Source organism: Cydia splendana, chromosome 3, assembly GCF_910591565.1.
Source record: "Cydia splendana chromosome 3, ilCydSple1.2, whole genome shotgun sequence".
Taxonomy (NCBI): Eukaryota; Metazoa; Arthropoda; class Insecta; order Lepidoptera; family Tortricidae; genus Cydia; species Cydia splendana.
Genome location: NC_085962.1, coordinates 23,122,539 through 23,144,840, shown reverse-complemented (window position 1 = coordinate 23,144,840; position 22,302 = coordinate 23,122,539). Strand labels below are relative to the sequence as shown.

At 37.4% G+C, this 22,302-nt stretch overlaps 2 protein-coding genes and 1 long non-coding RNA gene across 3 annotated transcripts in view; 2 read left to right on the top strand and 1 right to left on the bottom strand.

Annotated features, from left to right (window-relative positions):
- Positions 1–22,302, bottom strand: part of LOC134789411 (uncharacterized) — a 550,672-nt gene that overhangs the window by 347,467 nt on the left and 180,903 nt on the right. The gene's annotated exons all lie outside the window — the stretch shown is intronic.
- LOC134806819 (uncharacterized) overlaps positions 1–22,302 on the top strand; it is a 70,371-nt gene that overhangs the window by 44,022 nt on the left and 4,047 nt on the right. The gene's annotated exons all lie outside the window — the stretch shown is intronic.
- LOC134806315 (uncharacterized) lies at positions 20,479–21,388 on the top strand. The gene has a single exon (XM_063779531.1). The coding sequence runs from the start codon at positions 20,551–20,553 to the stop codon at positions 21,175–21,177; it is 627 nt and encodes a 208-aa protein (XP_063635601.1). The 5' UTR covers positions 20,479–20,550; the 3' UTR covers positions 21,178–21,388.

Genomic DNA, 22,302 nt, shown 5'->3' with positions numbered 1-22,302 from the left:
AAAATAACACCTGCACTGCGTGTGCTGTCAAAAATCTCTCTGCAGACTTTTCTTGGTCTAACCTATACTCTTTGAGGCTGATGTCGTCCGGCGAACTTGTAATCTGTGGGCCCCTTTAGGTAGAGATTTTTAAGCCGGGCAATGTTTTGCATGGTAGGCAATATTGAGCAAGATTTTGATTGACATTAGTGCATTAGTATTAAATAAATATAAATATCATGGAAAATTATTAGGTTCTAAAAATATAACATAATGACCTCATTGATTTCCAGTTAACTAAACAGGTCTAAGGTTTGTTGGCTCGTTGTTGATCTTGAGTCTTAAAATAACTTTTAAAAGGTATGCTAAAAATAACATCATTCAGTTGGGCATATTTTCTTTTTTTTGTCAAGTGGAATTAAAATTTATGGCTAGGTTCGCACGGCGTAAATTTTTCCCATATACCGTATACGGGATTTTATCTAATACCGCAGTGACAGCCAAATTTGTATGGCAACTTTTAAAACCGTTCACAATACGACTTTCCAGCATAGAGTCAGACCGAGAAAAGTCTGCAGCGATTTTGATAGCCCACGCAGTGCAAGTGTCATTTTAAACGTCAAATTTCTATGAAATTATGACGTGTAAATAACACTTGCACTGCGTGGGCTATCAAAATCGCTGCAGACTTTTCTTGGTCTAACTCTAGACGCCGTGTGAATTATACGATTGTAGTTTGTAAGTTAATTTAAAATTTTCCTTAACCTTTGATTGAGACTTAGACAAAGCAGTGCTTGGAAATTTAACGTTGTAAATATTTTTGTGAAGTTAATCTCATTCTAACTGGCGCGTTCGGTATTGAAAGGTCAACTTGCAGGGTTAATAATGAATTAATTTCACGTGCCCGTTGAAACTTGTAACGGAGGTACCTACCACGTACTAATGGACACCAAGAACGATCAATTGTTGTAGATATTAGAATTTAATCTACATTAAATTAGAAGTAAAGGACCTTTAGGTTGCACCTTTTAACCGCCGTTAGACTGATATTAAGACATACAAAATCGAGCTCATGTCGCCGCGGGCTGATAAATAAGTCTAAACTTCGTATAACTTTGTACCCCTGGCGACAAGAGCACGCTCGATGAAAAATTATATGGCGGTTAAAAGGTTAAGACTAAGTTTTTAATGAAAATGCGTTTTCCCTAATTAAAACAATTTTTCCGTAAGCCTCAATCAAAATGCGTTTTCACTAAAACTAGTTTTCACTATTTAATCATTCAAAATGTCCAACAAAAAAAATGTTATGCTATAGTGCCGATGCACATAAAAACTAGTTTTCAATTTATGCAGGCCGTTTATGTCCTAATAAATTTGTGATAAGTTTGGTTGAAGAGATCAGATACCTACATTTGATCGCATATATATGTGTTTGACGGTTAAGGTAATATAACTAGTACGTGCATCTTACGTGTTGAGTACCTAAGTTAAAGCAATCATTAAAAGATCATTAAAGGTTCATGTCTACACTATGATAGATCAGCTAACGTAACCATAATCTAGGTTGAACAACTTGTCTTATAACATCGCATATTGTACGAAGGGGAAATGGAATCTTACGCAATTTAACTCGCTAAAGTTGAGTCGCTTGTCTATCGGATACATTGTGGGGGGTGCGCACAAGAACGGCACGAACTGATCCCACCTTCCCCTTTCCGTCATCGGAAGTCCAAGCGCGGGGAGCGTATGTACCCGTTCTTTGTCAACATATTTAATTTGTTCGCACGAAAAGATTTGCCCCGTCTTTTTTGGTGCGGACTGCTAAGAAATGGAATGCGCTCCCGCCATCTGTAGGTATTCTCTGAAAAATATGACCTCGGTCTCTGTGAGCAAGAGTGTATATTACGCTATTACTGAACCGGTGAACTCCATCTTAGGTTCTGTCTTCACTTTTCATTAGATGTGACTAAAGTCAATCGTCGGTCAGTTTATAATCTAAAAAGAAAATACTTAAGATTTTAATAGCTATAGTTTTTTTGGCTATATTTCCTATACTGCTCAGTATAGGAAATATAATATAGCGTGGTCATGGTCACCAGATCAATACGGGTATGTATACATTGGCTACTACCCATATAACCATTCCAGTCGCAGAATCACAAAGTGGTAACTAAATGTCAGATGTGTCGTAACAGAGTCCACACAATGTGTCTAGAATTGTTTCGAAACAAAGTGTCGTCGCCGTGTCTACACTTTTCCGTAACAAGGTGTCGACACATTTGTGTGCACTTTGCGTGCGGTTTGCGACTAAATCTGACAGCAAATTTGTGACAGCAAATGTCAATATAAAATACCTCTTGAAAACCAAGGTTTGTCAAACTACTATTAGTGTCTCGTGTGCTCGTAATTCTAGTAAGTCATCATGGGCAATGCAAATGATAATAATCGACCGAAACCATATAAATACCCAACACCCGTCAACCTTTTACAGAAAAGTTTTTAAAGAAATTCAATAAGCTACTTAGCTCAGGCAACGAATGCTCCAAAAGTTGTAGAGGGAAATGCTCGGAACACAATTTTTGACTCCGTAACTCGGTTTGACAAGTTAGGAGGTGAACATATCAAAAGTCCCCGGCCGTAGCCCTTGAGCGGGGGGGAGAGAAGGGGCTTTGAAGGTCCCATTTTCCCGTTTTTCGATTATATCTCGGAAACTATGCATCTCAGCGACATGGCCACTTATACAAAATGAAAGTTAATTTAATTTGTTACAAGTTTATTCAGTCAATTTTTTCGATATGTTGAATAGTTTTTGAGATATCAGCTCTTGAAAGTTTATTTAGGGCTCTCAATTTTATCTTGATATATCTATATCAGTGAAGGTGCTAGGCCGTGTTTGGTATCGTTTTCGTATAAATTGACACCATTCCACAAAATAAAAATAAATCTTTTTAGCGTTCCGTACCTCAAAAGGAAAAAACGGAACCCTTATAGGATCACTCGTGCGTCTGTATGTATGTCCGTCTGAATACACAAAATAGTTCTTTACCTATAGATGACAGGAAAACCTATTAGAAATGTGCAGTCAAGCGCGAGCCGGACTTAATGTACGGAACCCTTAATACGCGAGTCCGACTCGCACTTGGCCGGTTTTTTTGAAACTCTTCTTGACGCTTAACCGCTGAACCGATTTCGTTGAAATTTGGTATAGAAATAGTTTGCGTCCCGGAACAGAGGACATAGGATAGATCTTATAACCAAAATCATCTTTTGAAGGTGTGAAAAGTGGCGTGGAAATTTGTACGGGAAATCAATAACCGCTGAACCGATTTATATGAAATTTGGGATGGTCTACATCTTTGATTTAGTTAAAAATGATGAAAAAACATGACTTCAAACCTAAACTTAAACAGTATTAACTTCAAGAAGTCAATTCTGAATTCCCCCCTACACCTCATTTCACACCTTTAAAGGATGATTTTTGAGATAACTTATTATATCCTGTCTCGGGACTCAAAATATATGTGTACCAAATTTAAATTAAAACTGTTCAGCAGTTTAAGCGTGAAGAGGAGTTTAAAAGAAAGTATTTTAATAAGTTTATATGTTTTTACTTCGGAATGGTGTCAATGTGATACCTTAACTAAATTTGGTACTGCGAATTTATACGAAAACGATACCAAACATGGCCTCATAGCTTTACTGTTGTAGAAGTCAAAATAAAATTGAGAGCCCTAAATTCTTATTACTTGGCCAAACTTGTGTAGAAGGAAAAGGTAAAATAAAAGTCTTCGGCAGGAATATAAGACACAAATATATTTTTTTTTTGCGTTACTATTTCATTCATCAAATATAAACATACCTTGATTATACTATTCTAGTGAGATCCTCATAGATAAACAAAAACATTTACTTAAAAAATTACAAGGTCGAAATGTCACGGAACTTGTGAGAGTAATATGTGAAAAATAAAAACTTTTATGTCAAAAAAAATCTGGACACAATTTAAGAATCACCCAATTGCGTCGAGGAATCATCTGTATTTTTGCTTGTTTCATTACCTCCTCGCTTCTTTTTTGTCCTTTGTATTCTGTAGCAATTTGTTAGATCTGAAAATAAAGATAACTTGCGTCGTCACGGATGTCGATTTATAGGTTTTAGGGAGTGCAGAATTCGAAAACGATGATCATTTTATAATCCAAGATGGCGGCTACGTATTTTGTCATAAAAGTGGAATCCAAAATAGTCATCATTTTCGAAATCTGCGCCCCCTAAAACCTATAAAACTATATCCATGACGACTTTTATGACATAGTGCATTGCCGCCATTTTGAAATTGAAAATGTTATCATTTTCGAAATCTGCGCCCCCTAAAACCTATAAAACGACATCCATGACGACTTTTATGACATAGTGCATGGCCGCCATCTTGGAATCCAAAATAGTCATCATTTTCGAAATCTGCGCCCCCTAAAACCTATAAAACGATATCCATGACGACTTTTATGACATAGTGCATTGCCGCCATTTTTAAATTGAAAATGTTATCATTTTCGAAATCTGCGCCCCCCAAAACCTATAAAACGACACCCATGACGACTTTTATGACATAGTGCATGGCCGCCATTTCGGATTCCAAAATGGTCATTATTTTCGAAATCGGCACTCCCTAAAACCTATATATCGACACCCATCTCGACTTTTATGACAAAGTGTTTTGCTACCATCTGCATGCAAGACATTTCTATTATTTTTACGTACAAAAATGGCCCCCTGTCAACTTTCAATCGAGATTTAATCGATAATTTATTCGATTAATATTCAGATTAATTCAATTTCAATCTATGTTAGGTCGACTAAACTAATCGCGATTAAAATTTGAGAATTAACTTTTTTTATTCCATTAATTAGTCGAATAAACAGTTAATCGATTAATGCCCATCTCTGACCACGGCATTTTTACACTTTGAGAATATCTGAAAACAAATCAACACAAGGAGCCATTTTGCAAATCCAGTAACATACCAGTAACTTTGTTATTACTTTTGACAGCGCGTGTCATGTGTCAACACAGAGTCGACACAAAGTCGAAACATTGCAACTACTTTGTGACTGCAATATTTCTCAGCCTTAAACCATATTTATACATCATAATTAACAAGTTTCGTAGTATGTAAAGCGTTATTTCTGTTATTTAAGTATAGTATACGCATCGAAGTACTAAAAATGCTTCAAATAATATAGTTATGAACACAGGCACTGAGAAGTAAACAATTTCATTTCCGGCTAAACTAAAACAATGTGGTGGCGCGTTGATTATATTACACTTAGTTTATCAAATCACTCGAGCAGTTTAATTCCCCATAATAATTTAAGTCCTATTGTAATATAAATGCAAACAATATATAATTACGTCTTGTAATCCGTTTTAGAGATGGCGTATTAATGTCACTTATTTTTATTTAAGTATTTTTCCATCTGACAGTTTCCATTTGACAGGAACAAAATGAACGAATGAACGAATGATTTTGGCATAAAGTAGTCGCAAACCCGAAACAATGTGTGCACACGGCGACCACACTTTATGTCACTTTGTGTCATGTGTCGACCCTTCCCCATTTCTGGTAACTGTGTCGACACGGCGACGACTCTGCGACTGGAATTGTGACCGAAACAGACGGTGTCGACACAAGATGTGTCAACACCGCGTCGTAACGGCGACTGGAAATGGTTGTATGGGTAGCTACTATGAATATGTAAACAGGCCCAATATGATGGCCAGCCACACTTACCCGTATGCCACACTTACCCTGTGTTGATCTTACATACATGTGTATTTTTAACCTTTTCGCCGCCATTGACTTGATATAAAGTCAGTACATTTCGTGCCCCACACGCCACGACTTGATATGTTATACCTACGGGTTGTTTACTTGCAATTTGTGGCTTGGCGTTGATGACACTTATAGACGGAGAGCTTAGCTACCCTCTAGTTAGTGTGCCATACTATCATTATTAATTAATTAGGGCGCCTGGCAGCTGTTCAGCGGTGGGTGAGAGAGGTGTCAAATAAATTGAAGGTGTACAATTTATAGAGCTCTGAGGTTGGTGTGATATAATAGCTAATTATGTATTTAATTCGAATATAATATTGCCAGGCGTTTTAATTGGGGGAAAAGTAGTGCCAGGTGACGTCCAAGATGCGCGAAAAAGTGCCAAGTCATCTCATTTACTGGGTCAAATTTTATCGTGTTTTGTTAGTTACGTACATCATTGACGTGGCGGCGAAAAGGTTAAAATTTAAAATGTTGTCAGAAAGTTAATTTGAATGATATCAAACAGAAAATAACCTAAGGGAATTTGTCACTCGCGAAATCTGGTTTCTTTCCACAGTTCCCATGTCTCATTTAATTTTATCTGTTGTTTAGCTGTTAGCTCTGATCAGCTTGGCCATCTACGTAGCTACCTACTGACGCACATGTTCTAATAACTAGTTCCAGTATGATATAAGAACTTGTATAATATGATTAATATGCTACTAGAGTACAAACGTGTTTGCACTCAAAATATTACAAGAGGTACCAAAACATCATCTGCGGGTGTGATGGTGTTTTAGTGTGAAGTTTTGTGTTGATTTTACACAACTTATAAGGTTATATTAACTGTAGTTAATCAGTCGTACAAATCATCTATAATTTAATAATAACCGATCATTAATATCCATATTTACGACGAAAAATTACTGTCAAAAAATGTTTTGTGATACACACTTTTAATGACATGACTCTAAATTACATTTCGAGACCTAAACTCGGTGGGTTTTATATTTTTACCTTGCGACTGCTTCATCAGATTAGTTCCATGTTAGCATATTATTGCGTTTTCACCCGAATTACGGAAGAATCAGATACCAGAAAGTGGTTTATTTAGTTCTATTCTATTCAAAATGTTTATTTCCGACTTTTTTTGACCCTTTGTAATGTCCATAGAAAATATATTAAAGATAATGTAATCATTATAATTAATGAGTTTAAAATTAAAATACATGTCCATAGGGTAATTCTCCAGTAACTGGCCACCCTAAACTAAAAATGAATTCTATTCACCTATAAATAGAATTCATTTTAGCATGAGGTGGCTAGTTATTGAAGGCTGGCCAGTTATTGGCGAATTACCCTATTAACCATTTAAATTACAATAAGTACATCAAATTGAATAACAAAACAAAATAAATAAATAAATAAATGACAATCAATTTTACAACATGACATGTCAAAAGAAACAAATTAAATCACAAGCCAACAAAGTTAATACACATTTTACAAATAAATTAAATTACAAATACAGGTTATAGGTAATAATGTTATACTAGTAATAACACATAATACTCGTAGTACCTCTAGAGCCTATATGTAGGTCACTCCAGTGGCTTCAATATGTATCAGCAGGATATCCAGAGACGGGCTGAAGCAGGCTGTTGGAAAGACTGTCACGCACCCGGCGCATGAGAGAGGCGGTACGTTTGCGGATTATCGCACTGAAAGCATCCACTCTAAAATAAGGACGCTAAGAACGAAGAATTCTCCCGCGAATTGACCCGCCATTTCCTATTTTTAACCGACTTCCATTTCATAGAAGGAGGAGGTCCCAATTTAATTTGGTTCTTTTCTGATGATGGGATCCATGAGGAATTGAGGGAACTCCTCAATTTTTAAAGGCACATGCATGGTGATTTGGGTGTTTTCTTAAGCAACTCGAGCATTTTCTCCCGAAAACCACCACTCTGATGAAGTAGACCTGATGATGATGATTGTTTTGATGATAATGATGATGATGATTTTTTAAATGTAGTATGTTCAGCGATTACTCCGGCACCTGTGATCAGATTTGAGTAATTCTTTTTTTGTTTGGAAGGAGTTGCCTCCAAGGCGTGTTTCCGTATTATTTTTGGTTCTGGTCTGATGATGGAATCCAAGAGGAATTGAGGGAACTCCTCAGTTTTTAAAGGCACGTATAAAGTGATTTCGGTTTTTTCTAAAGTAACTCGAGCATTTCGACTCGAGCACTCGAGCCACAACACCGTCTTGAACATGATCTCCAGCAGGTTTGATTGCCCTTACATGAACCACTGCATGTTAATACATGTATATAGTAATGTAAAGTAAGGTATGTATATGGTGTTATTAGTTTTAAACAAAAAAAAATGTATCGGTATTATATTTTATTTTATTTTTGATTATATTAGTAACATGTTATTTATGAATTCGTCTGATTGTGCCTAATTTGAAATTCTTGACATTTTTTTTATTTTGAACTTATTTATATTTTAATTTATTTGACAACAATTTTACAATGTTTTAATGATTTTATTCTAATTTAAGTAACTTATTATTTTTAACTGAACAGTTTTATATTTTAAATGTGATTTGGTTGTTTTATTTTTATAAATGTCAGGAATGTTCAAATATTTCAAAATTTCTAGTGTTTATTATTTTTTTTTGTTAATCCTATGTATATTGTAATGCGATGTGTTGGACCTATGTTGTCTTAAATAAACGAATTTATTATTATTATTTCCTTTATTCAATTAGGGTCTTAGGATAGGATTTTACAATGTGAGTATAAAAGTAAAATATGAAAACACATAAAAAACAATAAAAAATACATATAAACACATTATAAAAAAATTAACCTAGGGTGCCGCCAGCAGCGGGGCAGGGCCCAAGCTACCGGTGGTCAGGGCCGCAGAGAGAGGAGCCGGCGGACTATCCGCGCCGTGTCCAAGATCACCGCCTTCTGCATCTGACCCTTGATCCAACCACCTAGCAAGAGTCTCTCAAGATGTTGGTCGAGACTCTTCGCTATTAGACCGTTCACTGAAACGACTATCGGGACAATTATCGTCGAATCAACATCCCACATGGCGGTTATTTCGTGAGCCAAGTCTAATAGGTACTTACTGGACTTGTCCTTCTCGGCATTCACGAGATTCTCATCATGGGGGATGGTGATGTCAACGAGCACGGCCCGACGTTGCGATCGATCTATTATCACGATGTCAGGCTTATTGGCTACAATAGTCCTGTCAGTGATGATAGATCGATCCCAATAGAGCGTGGCACGACCATTCTCGAGAACAGTACGGTTACCATCAGTTTGTCACTGACATAAACGCCGTCGAGAACGTAATTTACTTTCTATACATCTCACTCGCCCTCGCATATTAGTGCAAACGGGATGTATAGAAAGTAAATTACGTTCTCGACGGCGTTTATGTCAGTGACAAACTGATGGTAACCGTACAGGCGCAGGTAAGTACTTGTAGTACGGTACTTGTACTTCGTACTTCCGTACTTCTACTTATTATTATTATTATTATTTGCTTCGGAACACCACCAATTTGATGTAGTGCAAGTGTAGCCTTACCATGAGTTTGACATTGACATATTCGCTAAGTTAGCGACGCTAACGTCTTCGTAACTTACTTTTTATGCATCTCGCTCGCACTAATATGCCAGTATGAGCGAGATGCAAAGAAAGTAAGTTACACACACGCTAGCGAAGAAATCAATGTCAAACTCTTGGTAAGCTGGTAAGGCTACTGATCGGGGGTTAGGGTTAGAGTTAAGGGGTCGGGAATTAAGGGGTCGGGTAGTGGTGGTTGAAGGGCTGCTGGTTCAGGGCCGAGGGGTACATGGATCAGGGGTTGATGCGCTGTGAGGTAGAGTGATCGGGGGGTTGAGGGATTGGCTCAGTGGCGGACCGGAGGATGGATTTAGTGTAGTGACAGGAATTATAATTTCCCAGACGGACTCGAGAAAATTCCTGTTTACATATTTTATTTATTAAAGTAGGTACACGAATTTAGTGTTAATCATGATGTTGTTTTTCATTCATGCGTCGCGCTCTTAACAATGCGTTAAAACTAAAAATGGAAAAATAAAAACTTTTTACAAAAAAAAGAAAACCGACTTCAAAAAGGATGAAATTAGTTATTTGTACAACAAGAGATCAAAGTTTGATATTTCTTCGAGTGCTTATTTTGAGTCCCGTGCAAGCGAAATATTCTATAATAGATTCACGAGCGTAGCGAGTGAATCTAATTTAGAATCTTGAGCGTAGTAAGGGATTCAAAAGCGCACGAGATGTAAATAACTTTGATCTCGTGTAGTACACAAAATTTTTCACCCTAAGCAGTGAGAACATACCTAGAGGACAGAGATAATAGAACCCAAGTATATCGAACTTGTATTAGACCCCGCATGTTGTAATGACATTTGACTATAAAGGTCAATTGAATGTCATTTTGTCTCACTCAGTGAGCAAAATCGCATTTTGCTCACTGAGTGAGACAAAATGACTCAGTGAGCAAAATCGCATTTTGCTCACTGTTTTTAAGAAGCAAAGTACCCTTGTTCGAGCTGCTGAGGTGAAAAAAATATTATCCTTTTTAAGTCTATGCGTTACCAACTGATATGTTTGAAGTCGGTGCCAAGACTTAAAAAGGATAATATTTTATTTCATCCTTTTTGAAGTCGGTTTTCTTTTTTTTGTAAAAAGTTTTTATCCTATCTATATTGCACGCGCATTAACCTCGTAGGTCCCCGTGTACTTGTACAAGTACAAATTCAATTCGAGTTAAAAGCGCTTATAGAAGTAAAGGAAAGCTCCAAATTAAATAGCGCAAAAATTGACTACAGCGAAGGCCGCATTAAAATCTGACACGATCTTATTTGTAGATCCATAGAGCGAGTAGAAGTTTTGTATGCATAGATGTAAGTAAATTGAGGTATATATGGTACCAGGCGCACGATCGTGAGCCATTAAATATAGGTTACGGAACCTATATTTAGTTAGTCGTATGGGTGACGCCAACCTGTCAAGTTGTCAAAATCGTTGGATCAAATTTTAGTTTTGTCAACTATGAACGTCACACGTCTACATAAATAAAAGGTCATTGTTTGCATAGATGTAAGTAAATTGTGGTAGATATGGTACCAGGCGCACGATCGTGAGCCATTAAATATAGGTTCCGGAACCTATATTTAGTTAGTCGTATGGGTCATGGGTGACGCTAACCTGTCAAGTTGTCAAAATCGTTGGATCAAATTTTAGTTTTGTCAACTATGAACGTCACATGTCTACATAAATAAAAGGTCATTGATTGTTTGTATGTTTATTTGGTTACAACATTTGACAATTCATAATAAAATTATAGTTGTGTACAATTTTACTCACTTTAATTTCTTTGTATTACAATTTATAACAACGAAAACCAGGTCCAGTCATAGATATTAGTTATTTACGATACAAGTGCGGAAAAGAGGAAATTCGAAACGAGTGGCGATAAATTGACACGAGTTGCGAATTACCTATTCGCACGTGTATCGTACAACGTTTTGCAGTACATATGGCCCTTTAAACTTTTGACATATACGCACGAAAACTCCTATTTTACGCACTAGTGCGGGAAAATAGGTCCATATGTACTGAATTTAGAATTTATATGTACCACATTAGAATGAGAGCGTGTTTTCGGCTAAGTTAGAGTGAGCTTCTACGCTTCACTTTCATGATTTATGTCAAGTGCCATCTTCACGGAACTGATGTGCCATTTTTAATAGTAAATATGATAATGACCATGCTATCTTGAATTAATAATTATATGCATACCTATGTAAATGCATTAGTAGCAAGTCAGTGATCAGAACACGTGTAATTTATTTGACTTCGGATAAAATAGCAGATATGTATTATGCTAAATAAGAAGATCGGCTCGATTCGGAAAATGAATTAGATTTCTACTAGACTTCAACAAGTTACGATACGGATAATTTAAAGATATTTGTAAGATGATAATTATGTCAAATTTGACGTTTCCGCGATTCTGGAGGTCCTCTTGAACGATTTCGACAAGTTATGACTTAGATATCCAAGTCACATGTAGTCGATATCTAATGTAGGTCTAGTTGATCTCTAAATCGTCTCAAGATCTTGTGATTATCTCGAAATCCGAATAGGCCTGGATGACTGTCACATCCTAATGGAATGTATCTACAATTAATTAAATAATAAATAAATATTATAGGATAATGTTTACACTGATCGACCTAGTCCTACAGTAAGCTTAATACGGCTTGTGTTGTGGGTACTAGACGATAATATATAGTTATAGTTATATTATATAAATACTTATACACCGTGTTTTTTTTGATTTCCGTTAATTTCAGGGGTGCATTCCTGAGCTTAAATCATTTCGGAGATAATCAATAATTTATTTTTTTCCTATAAGGCCTCTACAAGCGTGTACACTTGCCTTAGGGCCGGTTTACATATTGATTAGTGTTTAGAATGAGTTCATGCATTTGCTACTAAACTTAAGTACAATCTCGGTCGATCGATGTTCGAAATGACATTAATATGTCACAGATTTCAATTGTTTGGTTGAGTTAAATCTAATGCCCGTGTTACAACAACGCTATATGCTACATTTAATTACTTTTTTAACTTAATTTTTTTTTCACAAAAGCAAAAAAAAAAATATTTTTTTTGAAAATTAACTATGCCATTTAGTTCTCTTAAACGTACTTAACCATACCCCGAAGTTAACGGAATTCAATAAAAACACGGTGTATACATAGAAAACATCCATATCTCAGGAACAAATATCTGTGATAAACACACAAATAAATACCCTTACCAGGATTCGAACCCGCCCCTCCCGCTTCGTAACGTAACCGACTTGTTAGGAAGGGGGCCGACAAACGGAGTTGGTTCGCCGAGAAATAAATGACGAAAACTTTTTTATAAAACTTTGATGTATTATACAATTAACCAGCCGCAAAAGGCAGCAAGCTTAATTTATAAGATGGTAAATGTAGGCTTCAGTAGACGATAATATTTAGTGAAACAGTGAGAAAACTCTTTCAATATAGAGAAAAAAGATAGGTATGTAATAGAGTCTGTGCGGAAAAAGAAGAGCCGTGGAATGTATTGGGCCCCATCATTCCACGACTCTTCTCTTTCTGCACAGACTCTATTACATTGCGTAGCTCGCTTTTTTCGCTCGCCCTCCGGAGGGCGTTTGGTTCTAAGGGTGGTATTCCATCTGTCCAATTTATTTGTCCAATCTCAGTGCGTCTCACTATCTCATTAAAGCAAATTGTGAGACGCAATAGGTACACATTGGACAAAGAAAGCTGAAGTGGCAGTGGGCTGGCCATATCGCACGAAGAACCGACAACCGCTGGGGTAAACGTGTTCTTGAGTGGAGACCGCGACTCGGCAAACGTAGTGTAGGACGCCCTCCGACCAGGTGGGATGACGATCTGCGAAAGACTGCAGGCAGATGCTGGATGCGGCAAGCTGAAGACAGGGCGCTATGGCGCTCTTTAGGGGAGGGCTATGTCCAGCAGTGGACTACTATAGCCTGATGATGATGATGATTGACAAAGAAATTGGATAGGTGGAATACTAAAGCCTGACCGTTAATATATGATCATTGTCAAGAGGGGCTCTGTTATTCTCATGTACAGGGTGACAGTTCAGTATAGTATGAAAATAATAGTTCCAGTGAAATTCGGCAACATGGCGCGTGATCACATATTCCTGGTCAGGCTTTACTTCAGTTTGATAACCGCGTTGAAGGTTATAGGTACCTGCGTTGTTATAAACAAGTTGTTATAATATCTCCGAGTATAATATATTATGCACTATTCGAACACACAATAATGATTATGAATTGATTAATGACTTTGTATAGGTAATGATACATACAGTATGGAATGTCGCAGTGAATATGACAAAGTAATGGTAATACATAGTATAATGAACTGTTCAACGTGTTCTGAACAGTCCTGAGCGAGCAATCGTTCGTTCTTGCGGTAGATGTACAATGTACTGTACTTCAGCGAGCGAACAGTGATGATCGGATGGACGCGGAGACCTTCTAAGTGGCGAATGATTGCTCACTCATTCATTCATTCAGTGAAAACGACGTCACAGGCGTGCGAACTCTTGTTCTGAAAATTCGCTCAGTATTGTAATCTTTGTAATAGATTCTGTGCGGAAAGAGAATGTATTGGGCCCCATACATTCCACGACTCTTCTCTTTCCGCACAGACTATAAGCCGTAACAGTGCACGGCGAATTTATTTATCAATGAATTCATTCATAATTTCTCCATGCAATTTCACAGCTCACGTGCTCGGTGGATCGACACTTTATTGTACAAAAGTCAAAACAAAACAGGAGAAAAATAATATTCATCATTACAGTTAGACCGAGGTACACCGAAAAAAATAATTTTCTACAATACTACCAGAACGTATAGTAATTAAAAATATAGTTATACCTACTAAAATCCGGTAGTAATAACAAAAAATGTTGTATCGTGTAAAACTTGTTTTTTAAACATCACTGTTTAATTCTAGTTAAATGCAATTTAGTACTGCTTACAATTTCGTTGTATATGTAAAGATGCAAGTGTTGTAAATATTAAACGTTTGTCTCGTTTAATATATGCATCGTAACACTAACTATTGATATGTAAAAATAAAGATACGAGTGTACACGTTACAAGTTATTATGTTGTGGTTACTATAATGCATTGTAGTCTGAACGAATCAAACAGTTGTGCCAACACCACGGTGTATGCGCGGGTGGCGGGGGGCGGAGAAAGGAATTGCGCAAGTCACAGAACAGCAGCCATTACGCCAGCGTCTTACGTTGCGGCCGGTCGATGTTTTTATTTACGTAGATCCTGTCCATAATTTTATTGTAAACTAGTACAAGTGTATAGTAGAAGTGCGTGTTGTTTGCGTGTTGCTGACACAGTGAAATGTGCGGGCTCCGATTAAGGAAAAGTCCTCCCGCACCGATGTGGATAAGGAGGGATTCACACTGGTGAAAAGGAAACGCAAGGCGCGCAGGGCGCCTCGTAAAACTCTGTGTGGCACTGCGGAGTCGGTTAATTCTGGCCTACGAGTTGCGACACCGAGTAAGGCGCTCTACGTGTCTCGCCTGCATTACTCCGCCGGGGCCGACGAGGTGGTGGAGTACGTCCGCCGGAAGACTGGCTACACGCTGAGGGTGCACCAGCTACAGTCGCGTCACTATGTGCACTTCACTTCATTTGTAGTGCGCGTGCCGCGGCCTCTGCAGGACACCATCGCAAGCGCGGACTTCTGGCCGAAGGGTGTGGTGTTTCGGCGGTTCCGGGGCAACCTGCCGAATCCTACGCCGAGTCAGACGACGCTACGGAGCCACGCTGTTACGTCGTCACCCAAATCCAATGTTTAATTTGTATGTCATTTTTGTGTCTATTGTTTTCTTTGTGGAGACAAAATGTTTTTTTCATTTGTAGTGTCACAGTGCCTTGGTTTTACTGTAATGCTGTGTTACTTATTTGATCAATAAAATAAAATAAAATAAAATAAGTGTGCTTAAAAACTTGTCTGTATTTACTAAAAGAGCAGTGTACTGGTTATATATTGTTCACGTAACCAGAACCCACTGTGCTGAAGGGACTTCTAAACGGGCCATATGTTCACTGCAATATGTGGCCGGCAACTATTAGTGTCCCTCTCTAACATGTGAGTAAGAGGACACCAATAGTTGCCGGCCACATATTGCAGTGAACATATGGCTCGTTTAGAAGCCCCATTAGCACAGTGCGTTCTGGTAACGTGAACAATATAAAACCAGTACACCGCACAAATCGTTCAGTTACATATACTGAATACCTTGTTATAACAACAGGACAGGAACGTATATGTTACTGTATTATTTAGTAACCATTAACAGACCGGCTAGTTGGCTTTACTAAAAGTCTTATACCCACTACTATACACTTCATAAAATTAACAAATTTAATTTAACAAGAATGGTCTGGTTATGTTTACAAAGTGTCCTGTCGTCACATATACAACAAGACAATATAGTACAGCTAACCAGATTCTGGTTACCAGTACCAGGTTTTTTTTTCAGTGTAAGTCTGCAACGATTTTGATAGCACACGAAGTGCAACTGTTATTCATACGTCATCATTTTACAGAAGTTTGAAGTTTAAAATAACACTTGAACTCGCGTATAATCAAAATCGTTGCAGACTTATCTCGGTGTGACGTTAGTACAAAGCCCATATAACCATTCCAGTCGCAGAATCACAAAGTGGTAACTAAATGTCAGATGTGTCGTAACAGAGTCCACACAATGTGTCTAGAATTGTTTCGAAACAAAGTGTCGTCCCCGTGTCTACACTTTTCCGTAACAAGGTGTCGACACATTTGTGTGCACTTTGCGTGCGGTTTGCGACTAAATCTGACAGCAAATTTGTGACAGCAAATGTCAATATAAAATACCTCTTGAAAACCAAGGTTTGTCAAACTACTATTAGTGTCTCGTGTGCTCGTAATTCTAGTAAGTCATCATGGGCAATGCAAATGATAATAATCGACCGAAACCATATAAACACCCAACACCCTTCAACCTTTTACAGAAAAGTTTTTAAAGAAATTCAATAAGCTACTTAGGTCAGGCAACGAATGCTCCAAAAGTTGTAGAGGGAAATGCTCGGAACACAATTTTTGACTCCGTAACTCGGTTTGACAAGTTAGGAGGTGAACATATCAAAAGTCCCCGGTTGTAGCCCTTGAGCGGGGGGGAGAGAGGGGGCTTTGAAGGTCCCATTTTCCCGTTTTTCGATTATATCTCGGAAACTATGCATCTCAGCGACATGGCCACTTATACAAAATGAAAGTTAATTTAATTTGTTACAAGTTTATTCAGTCAATTTTTTCGATATGTTGAATAGTTTTTGAGATATCAGCTCTTGAAAGTTTATTTAGGGCTCTCAATTTTATCTTGATATATCTATATCAGTGAAGGTGCTAGGCCGTGTTTGGTATCGTTTTCGTATAAATCTGGGGTGCTGAATCCATTTAAGATATCACATTGACACCATTCCACAAAATAAAAATAAATCTTTTTAGCGTTCCGTACCTCAAAAGGAAAAAACGGAACCCTTATAGGATCACTCGTGCGTCTGTATGTATGCCCGTCTGAATACACAAAATAGTTCTTTACCTATAGATGACAGGAAAACCTATTAGAAATGTGCAGTCAAGCGCGAGTCGGACTTAATGTACGGAACCCTTAATACGCGAGTCCGACTCGCACTTGGCCGGTTTTTTTGAAACTCTTCTTGACGCTTAACCGCTGAACCGATTTCGTTGAAATTTGGTATAGAAATAGTTTGCGTCCCGGAACAGGACATAGGATAGATCTTATAACCAAAATCATCTTTTGAAGGTGTGAAAAGTGGCGTGGAAATTTGTACGGGAAATCAATAACCGCTGAACCGATTTATATGAAATTTGGGATGGTCTACATCTTTGATTTAGTTAATAATGATGAAAAAACATGACTTCAAACCTAAACTTAAACAGTATTAACTTCAAGAAGTCAATTCTGAATTCCCCCCTACACCTCATTTCACACCTTTAAAGGATGATTTTTGAGATAACTTATTATATCCTGTCTCGGGACTCAAAATATATGTGTACCAAATTTAAATTAAAACTGTTCAGCAGTTTAAGCGTGAAGAGGAGTTTAAAAGAAAGTATTTTAATAAGTTTATATGTTTTTACTTCGGAATGGTGTCAATGTGATACCTTAACTAAATTTGGTACTGCGAATTTATACGAAAACGATACCAAACATGGCCTCGTAGCTTTACTGTTGTAGAAGTCAAAATAAAATTGAGAGCCCTAAATTCTTATTACTTGGCCAAACTTGTGTAGAAGGAAAAGGTAAAATAAAAGTCTTCGGCAGGAATATAAGACACAAATATATATTTTTTTTGCGTTACTATTTCATTCATCAAATATAAACATACCTTGATTATACTATTCTAGTGAGATCCTCATAGATAAACAAAAACATTTACTTAAAAAATTACAAGGTCGAAATGTCACGGAACTTGTGAGAGTAATATGTGAAAAATAAAACATCAAACATCAAACATCAACATTTATTCAGCAAATAGGCCACAAGGGCACTTTTACACGCCATCATTGAATTTACATACAAGCAAAAATAATAACATCAACAATTTTATAAAATAAAACTAACAATTCAATCTAACTTATTACAATTACTAAGAGATGTATATGGTCTCTTAATGTCGAATTACATAAAAAATACAGATACAAAACACAAAAAAAAATCTAAAACTTTTATGACAAAAAAAATCTGGACACAATTTAAGAATCACCCAATTGCGTCGAGGAATCATCTGTATTTTTGCTTGTTTCATTACCTCCTCGCTTCTTTTTTGTCCTTTCTATTCTGTAGCAATTTGTTAGATCTGAAAATAAAGATAACTTGCGTCGTCACGGATGTCGATTTATAGGTTTTAGGGAGTGCAGAATTCGAAAACGATGATCATTTTATAATCCAAGATGGCGGCTACGTATTTTGTCATAAAAGTGGAATCCAAAATAGTCATCATTTTCGAAATCTGCGCCCCCTAAAACCTATAAAACGATATCCATGACGACTTTTATGACATAGTGCATTGCCGCCATTTTGAAATTGAAAATGTTATCATTTTCGAAATCTGCGCCCCCTAAAACCTATAAAACGATATCCATGACGACTTTTATGACATAGTGCATTGCCGCCATTTTGAAATTGAAAATGTTATCATTTTCGAAATCTGCGCCCCCTAAAACCTATAAAACGATATCCATGACGACTTTTATGACATAGTGCATTGCCGCCATTTTTAAATTGAAAATGTTATCATTTTCGAAATCTGCGCCCCCCAAAACCTATAAAACGACACCCATGACGACTTTTATGACATAGTGCATGGCCGCCATTTTGGATTCCAAAATGGTCATCATTTTCGAAAGCGGGGCCCCCTAAAACCTATAAAACGACATACATGACGACTTTTATGACATAGTGCATGGCCGCCATCTTGGAATCCAAAATGGTCATCATTTTCGAATTCTGCGCCCCCTAAAACCTGTAAAACGACACCCATGACGACTTTTATGACATAGTGCATGGCCGCCATTTTGGAATCCAAAATGGTTATCATTTTCTAAATCTGCGCCCCCCCAAAACCTATAAAACGACACCCATGACGACTTTTATGACATAGTGCATGGCCGCCATTTTGGATTTCAAAATGGTCATCATTTTCTAAATCGGGGCCCCCTAAAACCTATAAAACGACATCCATGACGACTTTTATGACACAGTGCATGGCCGCCATTTCGGATTCCAAAATGGTCATTATTTTCGAAATCGGCACTCCCTAAAACCTATATATCGACACCCATCTCGACTTTTATGACAAAGTGTTTTGCTACCATCTGCATGCAAGACATTTCTATTATTTTTACGTACAAAAATGGCCCCCTGTCAACTTTCAATCGAGATTTAATCAATAATTTATTCGATTAATATTCAGATTAATTCAATTTCAATCTATGTTAGGTCGACTAAACTAATCGCGATTAAAATTTGAGAATTAACTTTTTTTATTCCATTAATTATTCGAATAAACAGTTAATCGATTAATGCCCATCTCTGACCACGGCATTTTTACACTTTGAGAATATCTGAAAACAAATCAACACAAGGACCCATTTTGCAAATCCAGTAACATACCAGTAACTTTGTTATTACTTTTGACAGCGCGTGTCATGTGTCAACACAGAGTCGACACAAAGTCGAAACATTGCAACTACTTTGTGACTGCAATATTTCTCAGCCTTAAACCATATTTATACATCATAATTAACAAGTTTCGTAGTATGTAAAGCGTTATTTCTGTTATTTAAGTATAGTATACGCATCGAAGTACTAAAAATGCTTCAAATAATATAGTTATGAACACAGGCACTGAGAAGTAAACAATTTCATTTCCGGCTAAACTAAAACAATGTGGTGGCGCGTTGATTATATTACACTTAGTTTATCAAATCACTCGAGCAGTTTAATTCCCCATAATAATTTAAGTCCTATTGTAATGTAAATGCAAACAATATATAATTACGTCTTGTAATCCGTTTTAGAGATGGCGTATTAATGTCACTTATTTTTATTTAAGTATTTTTCCATCTGACAGTTTCCATTTGACAGGAACAAAATGAACGAATGAACGAATGATTTTGGCATAAAGTAGTCGCAAACCCGAAATAATGTGTGCACACGGCGACCACACTTTATGTCACTTTGTGTCATGTGTCGACCCTTCCCCATTTCTGGTAACTGTGTCGACACGGCGACGACTCTGCGACTGGAATTGTGACCGAAACAGACGGTGTCGACACAAGATGTGTCAACACCGCGTCGTAACGGCGACTGGAAATGGTTGTATGGGAGGGCACCCTCCAATGCGCACGGCCCAAGTACGGCCCCTTGAAAGTAGGTATGCGACCTATTCGATGAGACCTCATTACCTATAGGTACCCGATTTTTCACAGCTTTTAGTTACGTCAAAGAGACAGATCATGTCAAGAAATTATTTACGGAGAAATTATTGTATACAAAATTAAAATGCAACAACGACCACGTAACTCATCGGTTTCATCACCATCTCGACCTGCACGCCCAGTGCCAATAACGCATATGGGCAATGGTTCATCTTCAAGGGTTCCTTACCTGCCCACCGCCGCCCTCCAAATATTAAAGGAAGAATCAAATACCGACTTGGCTGAGGAACCAAGCGAGCAGGACATCGAGAGTCAAGCCTTCAAATCAGAGATCGAAAGGTTTATAGAAATTTCTAAATATTTTTCAAGTCCTGTAAGAAAAACGGCTTCTTATCTATGCGAAAACCGCCTAGTTGCATATCCTAACCCGTACAGAATCGAGTACAAGCGCGGTGGCGTTACGACAGAGCACATCAAGTTTTCCAACCTTACGCTGGAACCGGTTTACATTAAGTTCTTCAAGCTAACCCCTGACATAGAAGAAATTAAGTTTATCAATATGGCGTTATCCAGATGCAAGCGGATACCTCCGGGGCTATCATTCAACCTTGGCTTTGTCTATAACGATGTAAACGAAAACTTACCGTGCAATGTTAAAATGATATTTGTCGCATCGAGAAAAACTACCACTCCTTGTTATCAAATGTGCGAAATCGATTTAAATATTGACGTTAAAAAGACGAGAATATAGACGAAAGCAGAGTGTTTATCTATAATAAATACAATCTTGTTTCGTTTAAGAAATAAGTATATAACGATAGCCTCTAGAAATATCGCCGTTCTCAATAGCAAGTGGAGGATGCAACATCCATCGGATTGGAGCATTATTTAATAGCCTACTATATCAATGTTGATAGCAAAATCATAACAAATTAAGAAGGAATTGTGTCAGATATAGCCCCATGATGATATTGATATTATTTGTTTCATTCTAAGGTTAACGCACACATCAGCAGTTCGACACCGCCTCGCCTAAGCCTTCCCGGTCTATCCGACATAATCCGAATCTCGTACAGGAGTAGAGGCCAGAGGCTACAGAGTATGGTTTAGTTATAGATAGCATAAAGATGTTCACCCTGTTCACCTAGGCATGACCACCGCTTTGTATGATTATATAAAGCCGAAAAGTTCAAAGTTAGCAAGGACGACCGGCAGTTGCGCGAATTTGATTAGAATACTAACATGCTTTAAGTAAGTTTATCTAGGGAAATGATAGCATAATGTTTTAAACCTACCGTCTGTTTGGGCGGCCGGAATAATATTTGTTCACTCTTGTAAAGGCTTTAAAAAAAATTGAATGCAATTTGTATTTTGAAAAATCGGCCTCGCATATCTTAACTAGGTACTAATAGTAGGAGAGCCCAAACGGGGATTTTGGGGTTTATATAAGCGCGGCAGATTGACATAAGGGGGGATACCTTGCATCGTGTCCAGTAGGTACCTCTACCATGTATGAGTCCTTTATACAGCATCGCGTGCAAGGACAGCCCATCAAAAGGATCAAAATATAAAAAAAACGATCACACCCAGACGCATTAGATTAAGGCACACATTGGAATAATTATTTCTTGGAAAATGTTCATTTCAATATAATCTAACGAGTGAAATGTAAGGTAGTGGGAATATCACAAATTTGCAAAAAAATGTTATCTTGACATTCTCGAGAGCGGTCGATATATTTTTATTTTTATTTGGAAGGGATTAATGCAAGAATAACAAAAAAATATATATCTGACGATTTTCCCAGGCCGTAGTATCAAAAATCGTTTACGAAGTAGTAGGTACGTGAAGTTTTAGTTCCCACTCCACGCCTCGG

What these genes read in the sequence shown, in the direction of transcription:
- LOC134806315 (XM_063779531.1), top strand. Translation starts at nt 20,551, where the DNA reads ATGCAACAACGACCACGTAACTCATCGGTTTCATCACCATCTCGACCT.